The sequence below is a fragment of the Perca fluviatilis genome, chromosome 20 (assembly GCF_010015445.1).
Source record: "Perca fluviatilis chromosome 20, GENO_Pfluv_1.0, whole genome shotgun sequence".
NCBI classification, from domain to species: Eukaryota; Metazoa; Chordata; class Actinopteri; order Perciformes; family Percidae; genus Perca; species Perca fluviatilis.
This window is the reverse complement of record NC_053131.1, coordinates 5190066-5209698: the sequence shown is the minus strand read 5'-3', so window position 1 is coordinate 5209698 and position 19633 is coordinate 5190066. Positions and strand designations below refer to the sequence as shown.

Below are 19633 nucleotides of genomic sequence, written 5' to 3'. Positions count from 1 at the left end.
CGCTTTGAATATATCATCAGATGCTAATGCTATCTCAGCTCTTGGACTTTTACACAACACCATTAGCAGTCAACATAGCATGCATCCTGAGTAGGCCTGTAACAATTATTAAATAATTGTCTAAACGCAAAGTTTTTTTTTTTTTTTACATAATCGGGGTTACTTTGTATAACCGCAATTAAATCATTAGAGCATTTTTTAATGAGATTGGTCACACTATTTTTTGGTTTCATCAAAAGCGTTTGCAATACCGGCGCAGCATCACCTAACAGTAATGTTAGCTAGCCTATCGGTGCTCGGGCCCTAATAATAGAAAGAAGAACAAGCATTTGAATTTCAATAGGGCCTTCGCCGTGCTCGGGCCCTAATAAGGTCTTAATTTTAGATTTTGTTGCAGGTCTCCTTTTCAAGACAGGGTCACAACACTTAGCTGGTAATGCAGGACCTGTCTTTGTTGATGTTGTACCTAAAGGGTAACCACCGTTTTTTTTTCAACCTGGACCCTATGTTGCTATGTTTTTGTGTCTAAGTGGCTGATGGGAACAACAATCTTTGACACTGGTCAAGTATTAAGCAAGAACGCTGCAGTCGGCAGCGGCGAACACACTACGATGTAAGTTAATAGGGCAATTGTCCAGCTTGTATTTACCTTTACAAAAGTGCTCGATTGCCACTGCTCAGATTAATATTGTCTAAAGTGTCTGACAACATTATGGAAAGGATCCCTTCAGAGATTTGAGACCTTTCTCTTTAACCAGAAACAGCTCTGATGTCGCTAGCACTAAACCCACCAGACTCTATTTAAAAGGGGTGATAGAATGATTATATAGGGTATTTTACACTGTTCCTTAATGTCTCCTAATAGGGTATGTAACATTGGTTGGGCTGAAAATTGCCCGAATGCTATTTTATTAGGCCCTTAACTACCCTGTGAATATGGCTCTATTTGGAACAAGAGCTTTTCTTCCAAATATGGTATGCTTATGAATATTTAGAATGAGCTGCGCGCTGATTGGTTTTAGCAAACCACATAGAAACACATTGGAGACTCGACAGCAGGTCTCATATTTCAGACACTGCAAAGTGATACATTGTTTTTCGTTGTCCATTTCGTTTTACTTTTTTAAGCGAGAAATCAACTCGGCGAAAATATGGGCCGTTTTATGAAAATTGATGGCTAATTGCAAATTTGCCAAATTTGCTGCCTGTGTTGCTGCCTCGCCGCCCGGCCTGCCTTCCTTCACAGACCCCGGCCTGCTGTGAGCTCGATTGAGCTCCGTCTCGGCTGGCAGCCCACAGCACTCCATACCCGCAAAGTCACTGTTTTTTGGGCTAATGGACTACCAAACGCCACTGCCCTGACAGAGCTCCAGGGCCTGCAACTCCCCTCTTCCTGCTAGCTAAATGGCCCGTGTGTGAGAGTGAGAGCGTTGTCAGCGAGCTTGTTACACCAGCAATCTCTTACCACAGTTCCAGTTAATCTTGGCTGCCAGCAGTAGCTATATTTACAGTTAGAATTTCGTCACGCCACTTATACAATATCTACCTAAAGGTCTTATAAAGCTAACAACGGTGTCCGATTTCAAGTTAATGAATATTTGTGAAGATTAGGGGTTTCGTTAGCTGCGACTGTCCCTTCAATCCTAGCTATGTGTAGTTACAAATCACGGATAGTTAGCTTCATTTTTGGCGTAATTCGAGTATATTTACAGTTTGAATTTCGTCACGCCACTTATAAAACATCTACCTAAAGGTCTTATAAAGCTAACAACGGTGTCCGATTTCAAGTTAATTAATATTTGTGAAGATTAGGGGTTTTGTCGTTTGTTAAAATAACTCAACACATTATAATTACACACATTAAAAGATTAACTGGAACTTGTGGTAAGAGATTGCTGGCATAACAACGACCTCCTTAGAAATCCTTTCCATAATGTTGTCAGACACTTCAAATATTAATCTGAGCCTGACAGTGGCAAAACAAGCACTTTTGTGAAGGTAAATACAAGATGGACAATTGCCCTATTAACTTACATTGTAGCTTGTTTCGCCGCTGCCGACTGCAGCAATCTTTCTTAATACTGGACCAATTTCAAAGATTGCTGTTCCCATCAGTCACTTAGGCACAAAAACTTAGGAAAATAGGGTCCAGGTTGAAAAAAACAGTGGTTACCCTTTAAGTCAGGGGCGTCCAAACGGCGGCCCATGGTCTATTTTTAATTGGCAAGCGGCAAATTAAAAAAATATAATGGAATATGGCCCACACATGAAACTGGCGCTTGACTGTATTGCAATTCTTAGTTTACACACCAGGTGGAGCTACTGTCTTGAACAAGGCAGCTTCTCCAATAAAAAAAGAGAAATCAAAGAAAAATGTAGCAACAAGTGAGAGCAGAAAATTTCAGACACAAATAAAAAAAAACTTCTTCATAGAAGTCAAGGGAAAGTTTGTCTGCTTGATTTGCAATGTACACGTTCTACACTGGTGCCGAGCGACAAAAGAAAGTTAAGCAAATGGCATCTAGCTTGCAAACTCAACAATAATATTTTTTCATGCTAACAAAAAAGAAAATGGCGCAATAGCCAGTAACGAGGTAGCTCAACTGACTGCCCGACATGGAAAACCTTTCTCAGATGGTGACTTCATAAAACAGTGTCTCACTAAAGTTGCAGGAATAATGTGCCCGGAGAAAATGCAGGAATTCAACAACGTTAGCATATCTAAGAAGACAGTTGTGCAACAAATCAAAGATTTGTCAGTAAACCTAAAACATCAAGTGTCAGTGATTTTTACTTGATTGTATGTGATGAAAGTGAATTAATGGAGCTGTGATGTAGGCTATTTTTTATTTATTTAAGCATATCAATTATTAAGCATAATTTACCTACATTTGATTAATTTTACTAACTTTAATCCATTGGAAGTGAGACGATATACCTCATCTCGTTTTTTTTTATATCTTATTTTCAGTTTTATATATGTAATGCATACAAACATGTCAGTACACCAACAGTATAGCGACATAAAGGGCAAAACGTGGAGGATAGACTCCCCTACCTTATAACCTCCCCCATCAAAAAAAAAAAATGGTCAGGTCAAGGTCAAGGTACTTGGAGTAAGAGATGTACCGATATGGTCTAAATATGGCTGCCAAATTTCCAAAAAGGTGTCATATCGTTTCCTGAGATAATAAGTGATTTCAGGGGAATGCAGCTATTCATCTCAACAGTCCATCTATCAATAAGAAGAGGGGAGTCAGATTTCCATGACACTGCAATGCACTTCTTAGCCACACATAGAGCAATTTCAATGAATTTGAGTTGTGCATTGTTTAGAGAACGGCGAATACCTGTAAAGTTCCCCAATAGACAAAGTTCAGCGTCCACAGGAACATCAACTCCAGTGAACTCCTGTGGTATTTTACTTTAGCATGTTATCCTTTGGATTACTGTTTTATCGTCTTGATCCAGAAATCAATCAATCAATCAATCAATCAATCAATCAATCAATCATTCATTCATTCATTCCTGGTTAAAGTGTAGCTGATATCATGACAAAAAGGCCTAACTTTCATACACAGCCAGGTACAGTGCAAAAAGGACCCAACTTGAATATCACGTCTGAAGCACATTTCTGACAGGTTATATTTGAATTAATGTAATTTTTCTGGGGTATGGTATAATTGATGTAGAATATTATAGTTAATTAATCTATACCGGGCATTGATAATAGTTGACAATCTGTTTTGACATAATTCTGTCCAAAACTGTTCCTTAATTCTAACACCAAGATCTGACTCCCATTTCATTCTAGACTTATGCACCCCTGCTTTTGTGCCCTCGTTCAACAACAGCTGATACATTTTAGAAATAAATATATGTGTGTTCCCATCGTAAAGAAGTCTTTCAACAACATTCATGACAGGCAGAGTCATTTCAAGACCCAAATTAGCTCTCAGAAAGGATCTTAGTTGGAGATAACAGTAGAAGGTTTGATTGGACAAGTTATATTTCCTCTTCAGCTGCTTAAATGACATGAGAAGTCCTTTGTTGAAGCAATTCTCCAAGTGTTGGATTCCCCTATGATGCCATATGTCCAGAATCTTGTTATCAAGAGTCATGGGTATAAGTTCATTTTGCTTTAAAGGTGTTTGAGGCACCTTCAATCCAAGACTTTTGTGAACCTCATACCAAATTTTTATCCTCAATAATATAGATTGATGCCTCAATATAGATGCATACCTGTGGAGGCTGGGGGCATTGAACCCGAGTGGACAACGTTCAAAGTTTCCATTGCTGAAGCTGCGGCGAGGAGCTGTGGTCTTAAGGTCTTAGGTGCCTCAAGGGGCGGTAACCCACGAACACCGTGGTGGACACCGGTGGTCAGGGAAGCCGTCCAACTGAAAGAGGAGTCTTTCCGGGATATGTTATCCCAGAAGACTCCGGAGGCAGTTGCAGGGTACCGAAGGGCCCAAAAGGCTGCAGCCTCTGCCGTGAAAGAGGCAAAGCAGCGGGTGTGGGAGAAGTTTGAAGAAGACATGGAGAAGGACTTTAGGTTGGCACCAAGGTGCTTCTGGAAAACCATTCGCCACCTCAGGAGGGGGAAGCGGGGAACCATCCAAGCTGTGTACAGTAAGGATGGGACACTGTTGACCTCAACTGAGGAGGTAATAGGGCGGTGGAAGGAGCACTTTGAGGAACTCCTGAATCCGACTAATACTGGAGGATGATGGGGGATCGTTGTCAATTTCCCAGGCGGAAGTCACTGATGTAGTCAAACAACTCCACAGTGGCAAAGCCCCTGGGATTGATGAGATCCGTCCAGAAATGCTCAAGGCTCTGGGTGTGGAGGGGCTGTCTTGGTTGACACGCCTCTTCAACATTGCGTGGAAGTCTGGGACAATAGCCAAAGGAGTGGCAGACCGGGGTGGTGGTTCCCCTTTTCAGCAGGAAACCGATGGAGTGTCTACTCCAGGTGGGGAATGAGTCCTTAACCCAAGTGAAGGAGTTCAAATACCTTGGGGTCTTGTTCGCAAGTGAGGGGACAATGGAGCGGGAGATTGGTCGGAGAATCGGCGCAGCGGGTGCGGTATTACATTCAATTTATTGCGCCGTTGTGACGAAAAGAGAGCTGTGCCAGAAGGAAAAGCTCTCGATCTACCGGTCAGTTTTCGTTCCTATCCTCACCTATGGTCATGAAGGCTGGGTCATGACCGAAAGAACGAGATCCAGGGTACAAGCAGCCAAAATGGCTTTCCTCAGGAGGGTGGCTGGTGTCTCCCTTAGAGATAGGGTGAGAAGCTCAGTCATCCGTGAGGAGCTCGGAGTAGAGCCGCTGCCCCTTTGCGTTGAAAGGAGCCAGTTGAGGTGGTTCGGGCATCTGGTAAGGATGCCCCCTGGGCGCCTCCCTAGGGAGGTGTTCCAGGCACGTCCAGCTGGGAGGAGGCCTCGGGGAAGACCCAGGACTAGGTGGAGGGATTATATCTCCAACCTGGCCTGGGAACGCCTCGGGATCCCCCAGTCAGAGCTGGTTAATGTGGCTCGGGAAAGGGAAGTTTGGGGTCCCCTGCTGGAGCTGCTCCCCCCGCGACCCGACACCGGATAAGCGGACGAAGATGGATGTCCTGTTGTGTACAGTTCCAGAATTATGCTTATAGATGAAGTCACTGCAGACCTTTTCTTTCAAGGGGTGCAGTCCGATTTGTGTCCAAGAGGGGGCGCAGTCTTTTACTCGGAAAAGAGTGTATCCCATAATATAAAACTATTGCGAGAAGAGGCACAGTTTGTCTCACAGAATCTGATCTCTTATAAATTTGCAGAAATCTGGCTTTTGAAGGAGAGAGTAAGGTTCAGAGGCCTTTAAATAATCCCTTTTCAATTTTTTATGTTCCAGGGGTGTCAGATGGGTTTCCTGTATAAAGGCAATGTCTATTTTCAGTTTTTTCAAATGTGTTAAGACTCTTTTTCATTTAACAGGTCCATTTAACCCATTCACATTAAAGCTCACAAATTTCACCACCCTGTTCATCAATAGCAGATAATTGTACAGAAATATTGCCCCTTCCATAAGACAAATGTGTCCCTTACAACCAAGTAGTGTAAAGTAAAGATAAAGATGATGGCAAATGAAAAACAGCAAAAGACAACAAAAAAGAGAGCAATAACATCCCTCCCCTCCCATCCCGCCTTGTGCCTCCCCGAACCTGGCACATAGCATCCCGTATTCATCTTGTAAGGAGCTACTGGGCTCCCCCCCTCTGCAACATTATAGTAACATTATTTACGATACCGTGATACAAAGCAATCAAAGCAGTGGAAATATGAGCAGTATCAGCACCTCAGGCTGTGTGAACATGGCAGCAGTTCAAAGTGGGCCATTCTAATATAGTGTATATAAAACAAAATGCACAGGGGCCCCAGTGCTGCGAGCAGCTATAAGCTGCTTTGAACAAATAGTTGCCTCACCTCAGTGCAACTGTGAGTTAAATGAAAAATGTCAGTGTATGGATCTACTCCCCCTCTCGTACATTATTCCTTTACAGGGATTTCGCCGCCTCCCTCGGGTCCGCGAAGATCTTGGGCTCTCCGCCGTCTCGGGGTAAACATAGAGCTTGGCCAGGTATCGCAGTGTGTTTTATTCTTTCGTCGCGCAGGGCCTGTTGCACTTCTCTGAAGGCACGGCACTGAGCCATGACCTCGCTGATCCAGGAAGATAAGGACCTTGTACTCCATGGACTGTTGTCTGCCAAGGTGAAGAATCAACTACTTCTCCTGAAAGTGATGGATGCACGTCAGGATGGTCTGGCGCCGGCAGCCGGTTTTGGCTGGAGGGAGCGGTGCACCCGGTCGATTTTGACTGGCTGCTGAAAACGTGCGCCACCGAGCAGTTTGGGAATTAGTCTGGAGACAAATTCAATGGGTCTACCTTCCTCCTCACCCTCTTGTATTCCCACAATTTTGATGTTGTGCCTCCGAGAGCGGGCCTCCAGGTCAAGCACCTTGGTATGAAGCTGGAAGTTGCGTCCCGCCAGCTCAGTGTATTTAGCTTCAAGCTCTAATATGCGGACGTCAAAGTTGCCAGTAGCTTGTTCCTGGTTAGCCACACGGGCTTGCAGTTTGGCCCGCGAAGCTGCGAGTGACTGAAACTTAGTCTCAAAGACATCAAAACATGAATTAATGCAGCGCAGGACTGACTCTGACACCTCTTTGCACAGCTCCTTACACATAAGTTTTATCTGGAGGCATGTCCGGCCTGGTGGGAGAATCGTTAGCAAGGTTGCAGCTACCGATGGTGCTAGCTCCAGCTCCGGTAGCCTGGCTGCAGGCAGATTTGGCTTTGCTGGAGACGTTCGGCTTCAGCATTTTGGACTTCCAATTTGATCGAGTTCTTAGGGAGGTATATATAAACACACACACTTGCGGTCTATGGGCAAAAAAGGACACGGTATAAAGATGATTTTGTAAGTAGCGGAGAGGAGCGCTGACTAAACACGTCTACATCCTTTGCATGCGCACTAGCGCCCCAATATACCTCATCTCTTGTGAATGGCCCAGCCCTTTGTAAATTTCCTGTATGTGGCACTCAGTAAAAAAAAAAAAAAGTTTGGACAACCCTGCTTTAAGTGGTGCACACTTATGAATACAGAATAATTACTTCAACTCACCTGGAATGATAAGAAAAAGCACCTTGTGTCCAGAGTGTAACTGACAGGAGCCAAATTTAAGAACCTCTGTGATGGCTCCACAACAGTAGATTAAGTCTGTCTGTGGTTCACCCCTGTTGTCGGTCACCATGTTATCCATCGTATTACCTTTAAGGAGAGAGAGAGAGAGGGGACAACCATTGCAATTATAGCCTATCATTTCACACGCACCCATTGAGCACTTTCAATCACATGGTAAATACTTGTATACAGATCTTTTGTAGAGGTGAAACTGTAATACCGTATTACATAATGTGATTATGTAGTTAGCTAAAACAGTTAATCAGCAAAGTCCAAAGGTGGCGTATTTCTTCCCAGCTAACAATTTTTGGTTCCCAGAACGTTCTGGGAACGTTCGTTTTTGGTTGCGCGAACGTTCCCTGAAGGTTAGGTTTGGTTGTGTTTTGGTTGTGTTTTGGTTATTATGGAAAGTTGGTTGAACGTTCGTTTTTGGTTACATCGATCGTTCCCCGAACGTTGCAACCTTTAGAGAACGTTCCCCCACCGTTGCAACCTTTATGGAACGTTCCTCTAACGTTATTTTTTACAAACCTTTAAAAAACTAACAACCATGGTACCAAAAAATAAAAAACAACATTTTTATATAAGAATCCGTTTTATTTGCCATATAGACACATACTGCACAAGAGAGACAACATACATATAGGCACATTAACACAATATATTGTATAAATGTAGAATGCAAATCTGCCCTACAAAGGAAAAACATGTTTGTGCAAAAATGAGTTAATGTCACTTTTGGGGTATTTGAGACCTCCTTTATCATGTGAATAAATATCGTGAGTCAATTTCATTGTTTTAACAAGAAAATAAAGACAACCGTAACATCCAAAACCATACGAGAAACCACAGCAGAACGCCGTAACAGCTGTTACGGATCTCTGCACGCTGAAGTTGAGTGTTCGGACTTTGTTTAGCCAGGCATCAAGAGAGAGGTTACTGTACCACCGTGATCTTACTGTACTCTAGCCTCGTCATAGCCTACTTTGCCGCTTTTAATTGTCACCAAACCAAGTAACATACACATGACATATCAAATAACGTGATGATTCCTATTCTGTCAGTGACAGCCCGGAGCTAGCTACATTGCTAGCTACAGCGCTAACGTTGATGCCGACACACCTCCTCACTTGGCAGAGCCTCACATCAGACGCTGAAAACCAGTTATTAAATACACAGCTGGCATCCTACCTTTCCATGCAATCCGATATAATCCATGGAAGATATAATCCATAGCAATGCACGTCATCTGCTGTATCCACAACAATCCATACGTGTTTGAGCTATATTTCCTTCTTGCAGGTGTTCATGTCAAATCTCACATCCATAAATCCATAAAAGCACTAAGCTAGTTATTGCTAACGTCCGTACAAAGTATGCTAACCTAAATGTTATCTCAGAATTAAAATGTAGTAATCAAGTTGAGCTTGTTGACTGTGCATCTTAAGCAGTTTGGTGGCCCTTAGTGTTAAACATTATATATTTATTGTTAAATAAATATATTGTATTCAATTATAATTAAATTATCTTTATTGAGAAAATACTTCCTGTATTTTTTCATACTGTACTGCGAAGTTACTTATCTGTCATACTGTGTTAGTGTTGCCACACTATCCTGATCATTATAGCAGTAAATAGGAACAAGCAAAGGTTTTCTATATAATTTAAAACAAATAACATGATGACTAGACCTTGGTTAGGTGTTCTTATAATGGATGCAAGTATGGTGAACAGCAAGCAAATATTGATTATATGTCAGTTACTGCCTTTTGCCTTTGCATGACTCCTTGTTTTTGGCACATGATACAAAGGAAGAGTACAGGAACTGCCAAACAAGGATCAAAGGTCAATTTTGAGCTCAAGATGTTTTGCATACAAACATTTCTTAATTATAGCAACTAGTTGTCAAATGTTGGGAGTTTTACCGGTAATACTTTTGTCTGGACAAAACAGAAACTTTAAAGTCATTTTTCTCAGTTTCACACTAGCAAGTTAAGGTCTTTTGCCTTTGCAGGGCAGAAATGTAGTATGCAAGATGGATATTGGAATGATAAAGTATGTAATGTGTAGGTGAATGGCCAAAGTGGGGATGACCCCACTTATCAGCAGTTCAGGAGAGTGATGGCAGAGGGAAAGAAGCTGTTCTTGTGTCTGGTTGTTTGTGTGCAGGGATCTGTAGCGCCCGCCAGAGGGGAGGAGGCAGGAGGATGACAGCAGTGTAGAAGATGGCCAATAGCTCTTGTGGTAGGCCATGCTTCCGCAGTTGCCGTAGGAAGTGCATCCTCTGCAGAGCCTTTTTAAGGATGTTGGACGCCCTCTTCAGGTCCTGGGAAATGATGGAGCCCAGAGACTTGAATGAGTCGACCTTTGACACTAGGCTGTTGGATAATGTGAGGGGGAGCATTGGGGGGTCCTCCACGTCTGCTGCAGTCAGCGCAGGGAAGTTTTTCTGAGAGGCCGCTAGAGTAGCAAGAAGAAGCAAAGTTACAAGTCAAATTAAAACCCCTTATCAGCCAAGCTACGCATAATACTGATCTGAGCAATAAAATAACACCTGCCTGTTATAACCCTGCAGATTGTCAGGTCCTGGAAGGCCTTTGTCTTTCTGCCCTGCAGGCTATACGGTTTTACAACGTCATTGGTTGAAAGGTTGTCAGAAAAAGTTGCTGTAAAACAAATATAGAAATACAAATTACACATGTAGAACAAAGTGGAGAGCTTGTACAATCTCATTTTGTAAGAGAAGTCAGTTCAGTTATAATGATATTTTAATTTATGAAATTATATAGTGTTATCTTAGGGCAGGGTAAGGCCACTTAATTACCATTTTGTTCCTCCTCTCCTGTTGAACTCCTGCAGCTCGATGACTGTTGAGCAGGGCGACAGCAACACGTCATCGACTGGAGCAGAGGGAGGTGACTGGGAGCTCCTTAAGAGCATGAGCAGCTCATCCATCTTTTCCTCAAATGTGTCCATCCGCTGTGCCATGCGGGTAATGGAGGTCCTCATGGCTATGGAATAATTAATGGTTTTAGTTGTTATACATTATAACAGTCACGTGATATGCACCAGGTTGAATTTCAGTAGTTCCATGGTAGGAAATAGGACTGGTTTCTTAAATGCATGCATAAATGTTAACTTACGCTCTGTCCTGAAATGCTTTCTTGCTTGTGGAATGGATTCATTTGAAATAAAAAACCATACAATTTGTACTGATTGCAAAAAGAATATATGAAGTGTAAATAATGTAGTCTGTACTTAAGGTCTTACCATGATTATCTAAATAAACGATGGATGTATTTAGACAACCAAGGAGGTGTAATCATTATGTTATGCTAGGTTAGCCTGCAGTTTTGTGAACAGAGCTTCTGTTAATACATCCATGGCTTTATCTCTCATCCACGTTACAGGCTTTACAGCATACAGCCCTCGGATGTATCGTAAGATAAGTGTTTAAACCTAAACCCACATCGGCTCTTAGGGACATGTAAGATATTACGTTAACATTAGCTAGCTACCTAGCTAATTAACTAACTCCATTGTTTAGCTTGATAGCCCCGGCAGTTTTGGGGAACGCTAATGATGTTAAATCCATGTAACGGGCTTTACAGCATCCATCCCTCAGATGTATCCTAAGATAATACCATGGATGTATTAATAGAACACATGGTGAATTACAGCCTCCAATTTGGACGTGCATTCAGTGAGTCCGACTGAGTTCAGCTCGACTCGCTGTATAATGCTGGCAACCATGTCGGAGCTTTCTTTAAGTTGTTTACCAAAATCTCTCACCTTGTTGTCCAGGTTCCTTATGGTGGTTAAAACATCACCGGGGGAAGGTTCAGTCTCTGTGGCTAACTTTGACGTATCCTCCATACTACGGCTAGCAGCTTAGCTAGCTGTGGAAAACTAACTTGTTTCCCGCGTTAGCATACGGGTTAGCAGTCTTGAGCGGAGGAAAGTCTTTACTGTTGACAGCCGACAATGTCTTTCCTGGTATCTTTGTCCTACCTTGCGTTATAACACCGTCGGTGAAGTGTAGTCCGCATAGGTTTTAGTCAATGGCAGTATTTCAGTTCGAATTTGGGACCAAGCGAACGGATCTTTTGTCTGTCCTGTTAGCCAGGTGTGTGTACCGGTGTTGTAAACGGAAGTCAGGACAGGACTTGAATCGGTCACCTGAGAGCAGAGGCACTGCCTACTAGACCTGTTCGAGTTGTGATTCACTCGGATCTTTAACCCAAGTCTTTAAATTGACTCACGAATCACGAGTCTCTAGCAACATTAACCCGGTTCAGTTGAGTCCTACTACAATTCAATCTAACATGATAACAGCGGCACACACAAACCTCTTGTAACATTAGCTTCTACTATTCCTAGCCATCTTAGCTGCAAAAAGCTTTATAACTTACAATTTCGTAGTTAACAGCAACTCCACAAGTCAACTCAAGCGCCTGAGTGAGCAGAGAGACAGTCCCGACCCGCAGACTCAGAGCCGGAAGCTCGCAGACCGTGGGATTCACTCGAGAACTCACGAGCCCTCGATGACTCGTGAGTTGTTGGCATAGACTGTTATGGTTGTTGGTGATTCATGAGTTGTTGATGACTTGTGAGTTGTTGATGACTCGTGAGTTCTCGCGGGAGTCAGTAAATCCCGCGAATCAACTGAATCAGCCGGCTACGTTGTCATGAGTGGATCTGATTCAGACGAGCGAGCAGCGAGCGGGTGCAGCTTCTCCTCGAGCTCAGGGTAATGCAAATCAACAACAAAAGCCATTCTTTCACTTCTGAAATAACATACAATGTTCTACACGTAGCCTAGCTAGGCCTACTGTAGGTTTGGTGTATAAATGTAGTATGCTAAATGCAATTAGGTTGAGCAGACAGTCCGAAACATTACAAGCTCGACTCAGCTCGGCTCATAGACAACAACTCATGAGTTGTCGACAACTCACGAGCCCTCGATGACTCATGAGTTGTTGATGACTCGTGAGTTCTCGCGGGAGTCAGTAAATCCCGCGAATCAACTGAATCAGCCGGCTACGTTGTCATGAGTGGATCTGATTCAGATGAGCGAGCAGCGACCAAGTGCAGCTTCTCCTCGAGCTCAGGGTAAAGCAAATCAACAACAAAAGCCATTCTTTCACTTCTGAAATAACATACAATGTTCTGCACGTAGCCTAGCTAGGCCTACTGTAGGTTTGGTGTATAAATGTAGTATATTAAAATGCAATTAGGTCGAGCAGACAGTCCGAAACATTATAAGCTCGCCTCGCCGACAACTCATGTTTTTTTTTTTACTTTACAAAACTTTATTATTCAAATACAGATGCACATACACATTTAAAACATTAAATGCATACAGTGCATACATGAAAAAGGGGCGCATGGAATTTACATTAAAGAGATTTTAAGTCATTGTAAATGTTCAGAGTCCAGATGGCTTTCTTATTTGTCAGTCCTATTAAAGTTAAAGTTAAAAAATATAATTCCATGTCATTTTTAAATGAATATTCGGTTTTCTTTCAGACCATTTATATTTATGGATATTTTTTTCAAATAAAATTAAAAGATTCTAAATGAAAACATGGCATTTTATCCAAATCAAAAGCTCGCCTTGGATGTAGCATACAATACTGACTCAAGTGATTCAAGTGACTCGCACAACCCGGATCAGTTTAGTGAGTGACTTAGAATAACCTGAATCCTAAAAAGGAATCGAGTTTGCCAGGCCTACTGCCTACTGGCGTGGGGGTGTAACGGTAGGATTTGTACACTGGACTGAGACACTTGTTAGAAATGAAAGAAGTGAATTTTCTTAGTTGTGAAGATCGTTCTATTGATAGATTCTTGTTTTAAGTATTTTCACCTAATACAGTTAAAAAACGAAATCAAGCACAAAAGTATTGTTTTTAACAAAATTGTTATCAGCCTAAAAATAATTATATTCTCTTGCTATGTTGTTTATCTTACTTCGATTTTATAAGACCAATAATTTTTGCATGAATCTAAATCAAGTGACTGCTAGGCTACTTCAAAAACTTAAATGGAGCTGGTAAAAATAAACATTTTCAAAACAGCACTCAGAACAACCAAAAACAACCAAACGGGAACGTTGGTTGTTACAGTGCAACCACAGGAGGTACAGTGCAACCACAGGAGAACGTTCCCGTTGGTTGGTTCCCCTAACGTTTAGGGAACGTTATAACCATGAGGGAACGTTCCCTAAACGTTAGTTTTTGGTTTGGTTCGAACTAACCTTTAGAGAACCAAAAACTAACGTTCCCCAACGTTCCCTAAACGTTCTGTGTTAGTGGAGTTCCACGTCAAAGCGAGCATGTGGGGGTTTGCGCTGTCAGTCAAATTAAAGACAGCAAGATTCTAAACATAATGTACCTATTTCCACACACAACCTTCACTTTCTCTTAAGTGAAAGAAAAAAACACAGCGAGGAGACGAACAAATGACTTAATTATTTGCATTTCAAAACGTTAACGGATACAATTATTGTTCATTTGTTGGTGCAGAAAGAATGGCTATATCATATTTTAACTGAGCGGTATTTATAGTATAATATATGCACCTCTAATAATATGAAGCCGTATTAAATTGACAAATTTTAGCTAGTTACGTTCATTAGTTTGGCGTGAGAGCCTAGCATTGACACTGGCTGAAATTAGTTAAAATTATAAATTACTGACTGACATTCCCTAGTAACGTTACTGATTCTCCGACGCTATCTGACAAGTATAATCTATGATGTTATCAAAATATATTTTAACCTCTTAAAAACGTAAAAGATTAGAATTCAATCTTACTCATTGATTAGTGTCTCTCGTTTATTATACATCCATGGTGTGTTTGCTAAATGTGAGGACTTCCTGCTTGCGGCCGTCCCATAATACCTTTCTTCTTTTTGTTTGTGCGGTTTACCATCCAACTTACAGCTACATTACTGCCCCCTGTAGCACTGGAGTGTAGATCGATAGAATCAAAGTGAATGAATGTTATGGTAATGTCAGTGGTGGAAGAAGTATTTTAAGTAAAAGTACCACCCTGTAAAAATACTATGTTACAAGTACTGCATTGAAAATGTTACTTAAAGGTCCAATATGTAATATTTGTACTGTAATAAATCCAAAAATGACACCAATGCCTCATCAGATATTAAGGAAACATGTTAAACTGAAATACTATCTTTTCTGACAACAATGCTAATTTCAGTATTTTTTCTTTTTGAAATTTACATTCCGTGACAGAATTTATGTTTATGTTTTGATCTGTGTGTTGTTATCAACGGCCCAGTTTGACAGCCAGGCCTCGTTGCCAGATACACCTGTACCCTAAACGTAAACCCAGCTTCAGCAGTAACGTTAGTACAGCCATGAAAGCAGCAAACAAACAAACAGGATCAATGGAGATAGATTCTACCCGACCTAAAAAAAGAAAACAGCATGTTTCTAACAGTTGCGTGACCAGAGACATAACAACCCCCTGGTAAATAATGGAGATGTATTTGAAAGATGGAGACAGCTTAGAGCCCAAAAGGACGCAGAGTTGGCTTATTTTCTCCTGAAACCGGTAAGCATTAGCTTCAGGCTAATTTATCACAGCTACTAGGGACGGGGCATTTTTTGTCATTTCAACATTTGTGTTCTCACATTGAATTATATAGCTAGAGTACCCGAGTTGGTTACTCGCAAAAACAATTGAGACACAGCCAGTAAAGTGATCCCGACTGGTCCTGGCTAACGCCGCACATGCTAACCCTGCTACCTGTTAACGTTACCGGCGACCCAGGCAAGCAGCCCAACGGCGTTTACAGCGTGTAGCCTCGTCAGCGGCTGGAGCCGACCCGATGGAGTTATTTTAAGCCCGCAAGGGGGCTGTAAATCGGAAAGAGAGGACTGTGAGTTTGCAGTGCGTTTAGCGATTTTTGCCGTAATTCTAAGCCAATGAAGTGTGTTCCGTCGGTAAGGTAGTGGTATTTTTAGCGTTTTCGTTTGTAATTCTAAGCCGAGGAAGTGTGCCTGACTGGCGTGTGGAGAGGACCAGTGAGGTTGTTGTGTTTTTAGCGGTTCATACTGTAATTTTAAGCCCGAAAAAGTGTCTGTCTGTCAGTTGGTTACAGAGCTCGGCGTGAGCACGGGCTTTATGACTGTCAATATAGCCAGCATCTACCGTTAGCTACTCCGCTGTGCTGTGGAGTAATGTCTGGCTATGTGAGAAAAGTGTCTAGCAACGTTGTTGTGAATGCTGCGGTCTCAGCCTGGCAACCCCCGTGAACTTTGAGTCTGGGCAGGAGGGGGCGGGGGAAACGACTCTCCAGTATTTTGAATTGGTAGTGCAGTAACTATTTTAACCGCTAGCTGCCAGTATTACACACAATATTACATATTGCACCTTTAAGTAAAAGTATGTAAGTAGTTATCATCAGGATATCGTAGCCTACTTAAGTATTAAAAGTGAAAGTAGTCAATGCAGAAAAGAATCCTCATATTTTAGAAATGATCCAAATCAAGTGTTTAAGTGGCTAATCATTTCGGCTGTACTTGTAAGCCTATATTGTTGGATAGTTTAATTTATAATAAAACATCAGATTAATGTAGTGGAGTACTTATTTTTTGCAGAGGCAGTGTCTGATGTACACTTGTAACATTATATAGCTAAAGCAATTTCCAACACCAGTCCCTTGGCATTAATAGTTAAAATGATCATTCAAATTAGCCCACATGTTACAGTTTAACATCCTAAGATCAGTGCATAAAACAGATAATGTGAAGCCAATACAAGAGCTGTCTGTATATGTGACCTATGTGAGATGTCTTCTGTCTAGTGTGTATCACCCGGAGACGGTCAGGTTGGATAACAGCCAGTTTATTCATCCTCTGCATTTACAAATTAGTATAACAGTGCTCATCTCAGGACAACGGAAAGCGCGCTTTGTCTCGTTGGAAATCCTCCGTTGCTGTGAGGAATTACCCATTTCTACAACACATTCTACTCTGTACAATGCTGTGCAACTTAGCCAGTGATGGGAAAAGTATTAAGATCCTGTACTTAAGTAAAAGTACTAATACCACACTGTAAAAATACTGTTTCAAGTAAAAGTCCTACATTGAAAATGTTACTTAAGTAAAAGTGCGTTAGTATCATCAGGAAAATGTACTTAAAATATTAGAAGCAAAAGTACTCAATGCAAAGAAAATCCTCACATTTTAGAAACAGGAAATGATCCAAACAGTTCTGTCAATCAGCTAGAAGTTCACAGACATGTTACCTCGTTGGAAATCCTCCATTGCTGTGAGGAATTACACATTATCCTACGCTACTACTACTTAACCTTTAAACACTGTTTGTTGCTACCCCCCTTAATTTACTGTTTTCGGTCAAATTTGACCGGACAGTTTTAACTGCTCTTATTTTATTATAGATGCCAATAAAAATGACAAAAAGTATTTTTAATAGAACATTTATTGTAAAAGTGTGTGTGTGTGTGTGTGTGTGTGTGTGTGTGTGTGTGTGTGTGTGTCTTTGTCTTTCTGGGTGTGTGTGTTTCTTTGTGTGCGTGCATGCATGTGTGTGTGAACAATGGTGGTTCACATGACACATGAACGGTGTGTGTGTGTGTGTGTGTGTGTGTGTGTGTGTGTATCTGTCTGTTTGTGGGTGTGCGCAAGCGTGTGCGAACAAGCCTGTGCGAACATTGGTGGTTCACATGCACAAGTGGCAACATGACAACATGAATTGACAACATGAAGAATGTGTGTGTGTGTGCATAGCTGACAGCTAGATTCAGTCTAAAATAACGTTAAGTCAAACTTAATGGGAAAAGCAGGCTACAGCTAAATTAAGACTTTACAGTAATAACAATAAAGACAAATATTGAGTGATTGTATTTTAAATGAGCACAAGTAAAGTAGAACTGACGTAACAGCTGTTATATATGTTAATGTTTATTTTCAAGTTTTATTTCGAGGGTTATTACATGCTGTCTCAGCTAGCGGTTAGCCGAATTAGCTGTTAGCTAAACTAACGTTAGCTTGGCTGTTGACCGGAAGCGTGGAACAGATCGTGCAGTGTTGTAAATCCTCGTACAACAGCGCATGCGCGAACATTTTGAGCATGTGCAGAACGTATCGCGCAAGTGCAGAACGGATCGTGTACCGACAAAAGGTACTGTCAAAACAGGTCTACCTATATTAGAAATTCTTTGGTACTGTCCTGGTACTGTCTTTCTTTTTTTTCTTTTTATTTTACTTTGTTTATTGAGATTTTTTCACAACAGAACAAAGACATACAGAAACACTCAGAACAGAGTTCCCACCTCAAGAAGTAGATAAATAAATAATAATAAAAATAAATAAATGAACAAATGAGTAAGTATAAGACAATGCATGTCAAATTTGTTTTGAGAGAAGACATATATACACATGATGACAGAAAGAGAATCTTACAAGAAAAGAAAAAAACATTAGAAAAGTGGCAACATACAGAGTAAAATCCAAACGGGTTGTCACCTAAATAAAGTGAAGTCAGCAGTTGTCCTAATTAGATTGTTTCATGCAGCTCTGATTTCTGTTCCACATATCTCAAAAAGGGTTGCCAGATCTCATAAAATTTTCCAGATGAACCTCTAAGTGTATGTCTTATTTTTTCCAATTTCATATAAAATAAAGTACTCCTGAGCCATTGTGTGTGGGACGGAGGGGTGGCATCTGTCCATTTCAGAAGGATTAGGCGGCGGGCAAGCAACGTACAGAAAGCCTGAAAGTCACATTGAGAGTTGTTCAAACTGTAGACAGCAGAAGGTACTCCAAAAAGGGCTATGACGGGACAGGGTGCTACAGACACCTCTAGGACCTCTGAAAGTGTTTTAAACATCGAAGTCCAGTAAGTCGACAGCTTGGAGCAGCTCCAAAATGTGTGAAAATATGAGGATAGGGTCATTGTACAACGATTGCATGCTGGATCTATGTCTGGGAATCTCTCTGATAACTTCTCTTTGGTCCAGTGAGCCTGATGCAATATTTTACACTGTAGTAGTCCGTGCCTTGCACAGATAGAGGAGGTGTGGACTCTTTTTAGTATTGCATCCTAAGTTTCAACATGTATCACCTATATCCTGCTCCCATCTATGTCTAATAGTGGCAAGAGACAGGGGTTTTTGGGATGAAAGTGCACTATAGGTTAGATATTATACCTTTAAACGACTGGACAGGCGCCAATAGAGAGTCAATATCAGAGCTTGGGGGAATTTCTGGAAAGTGAGGCATCTATGAAAAGGTCATGCTGTGTGCGCAGTCCCCTGTTTTGCCACTGCAAAACACATTGTCCTGAAGGGAGGGAGGAAACATGTGATTTGCATGGATTGGGGATTTCAATGAGAAACTATGCCATCCATAGTGCCGACGGACCTGCTTCCATAGCCTATCTCAAGTGTTGTTCTGACCAAAATATTTCTTGTATACGGGGCGGTGTCTGAGGCTAGAGGTGCATAGATTAATGCTGACAATGTGGACAGGGCACAGGATCTAGCTTCAAGAGTGCACCTGGATCCTCATATAGCCAATGGAGAATAGGTAGAATATTAGCAGCCCAATAATACAACTGAAAATTGGGCAGAGCCATACCACCTAGCACCTTTGGGCGGACTTTTATTATTCCAGATGAAGCTGGCTATAAGTTTAAAGTATGACATGCACATACACTGGGAGACATTGAAAAAGATTTGGTGCAGGTTGGCGCAGTTTGTTTATGTTTGTGGAGCCTGGGCTGTCTACAGAGACCGCGTTTTTTTAATGTGTGTTCAGGGGACAGGCAGCTAGCGGATAGTGAGATGTTTGCTGTATGTCACAAAAAATGTTGTACCCTAAAAAACGCGTCACATCACTTAGAGCACCTTTAAT

General features: G+C 41.6%; 1 protein-coding gene across 2 annotated transcripts in view; it reads right to left on the bottom strand.

The window, feature by feature from the left end:
• ldah (lipid droplet associated hydrolase) overlaps positions 1 to 14630 on the bottom strand; it is a 28936-nt gene extending 14306 nt beyond the window's left edge. The window contains exons 1-2 of one of the 2 annotated variants that reach the window (XM_039785573.1): positions 14543 to 14630; positions 7665 to 7811 (exon numbers count right to left, since the gene is read on the bottom strand). In XM_039785573.1, the coding sequence (XP_039641507.1) occupies positions 7665 to 7811; positions 14543 to 14546 (151 nt within the window). In that variant the 5' untranslated portion in view covers positions 14547 to 14630. Of the gene's footprint in view, positions 1 to 7664; positions 7812 to 14542 lie in introns of those variants that run through there. The other variant, XM_039785574.1, reaches the window with a different exon arrangement.
• Between the last annotated feature and the right edge of the window lie 5003 nt (positions 14631 to 19633).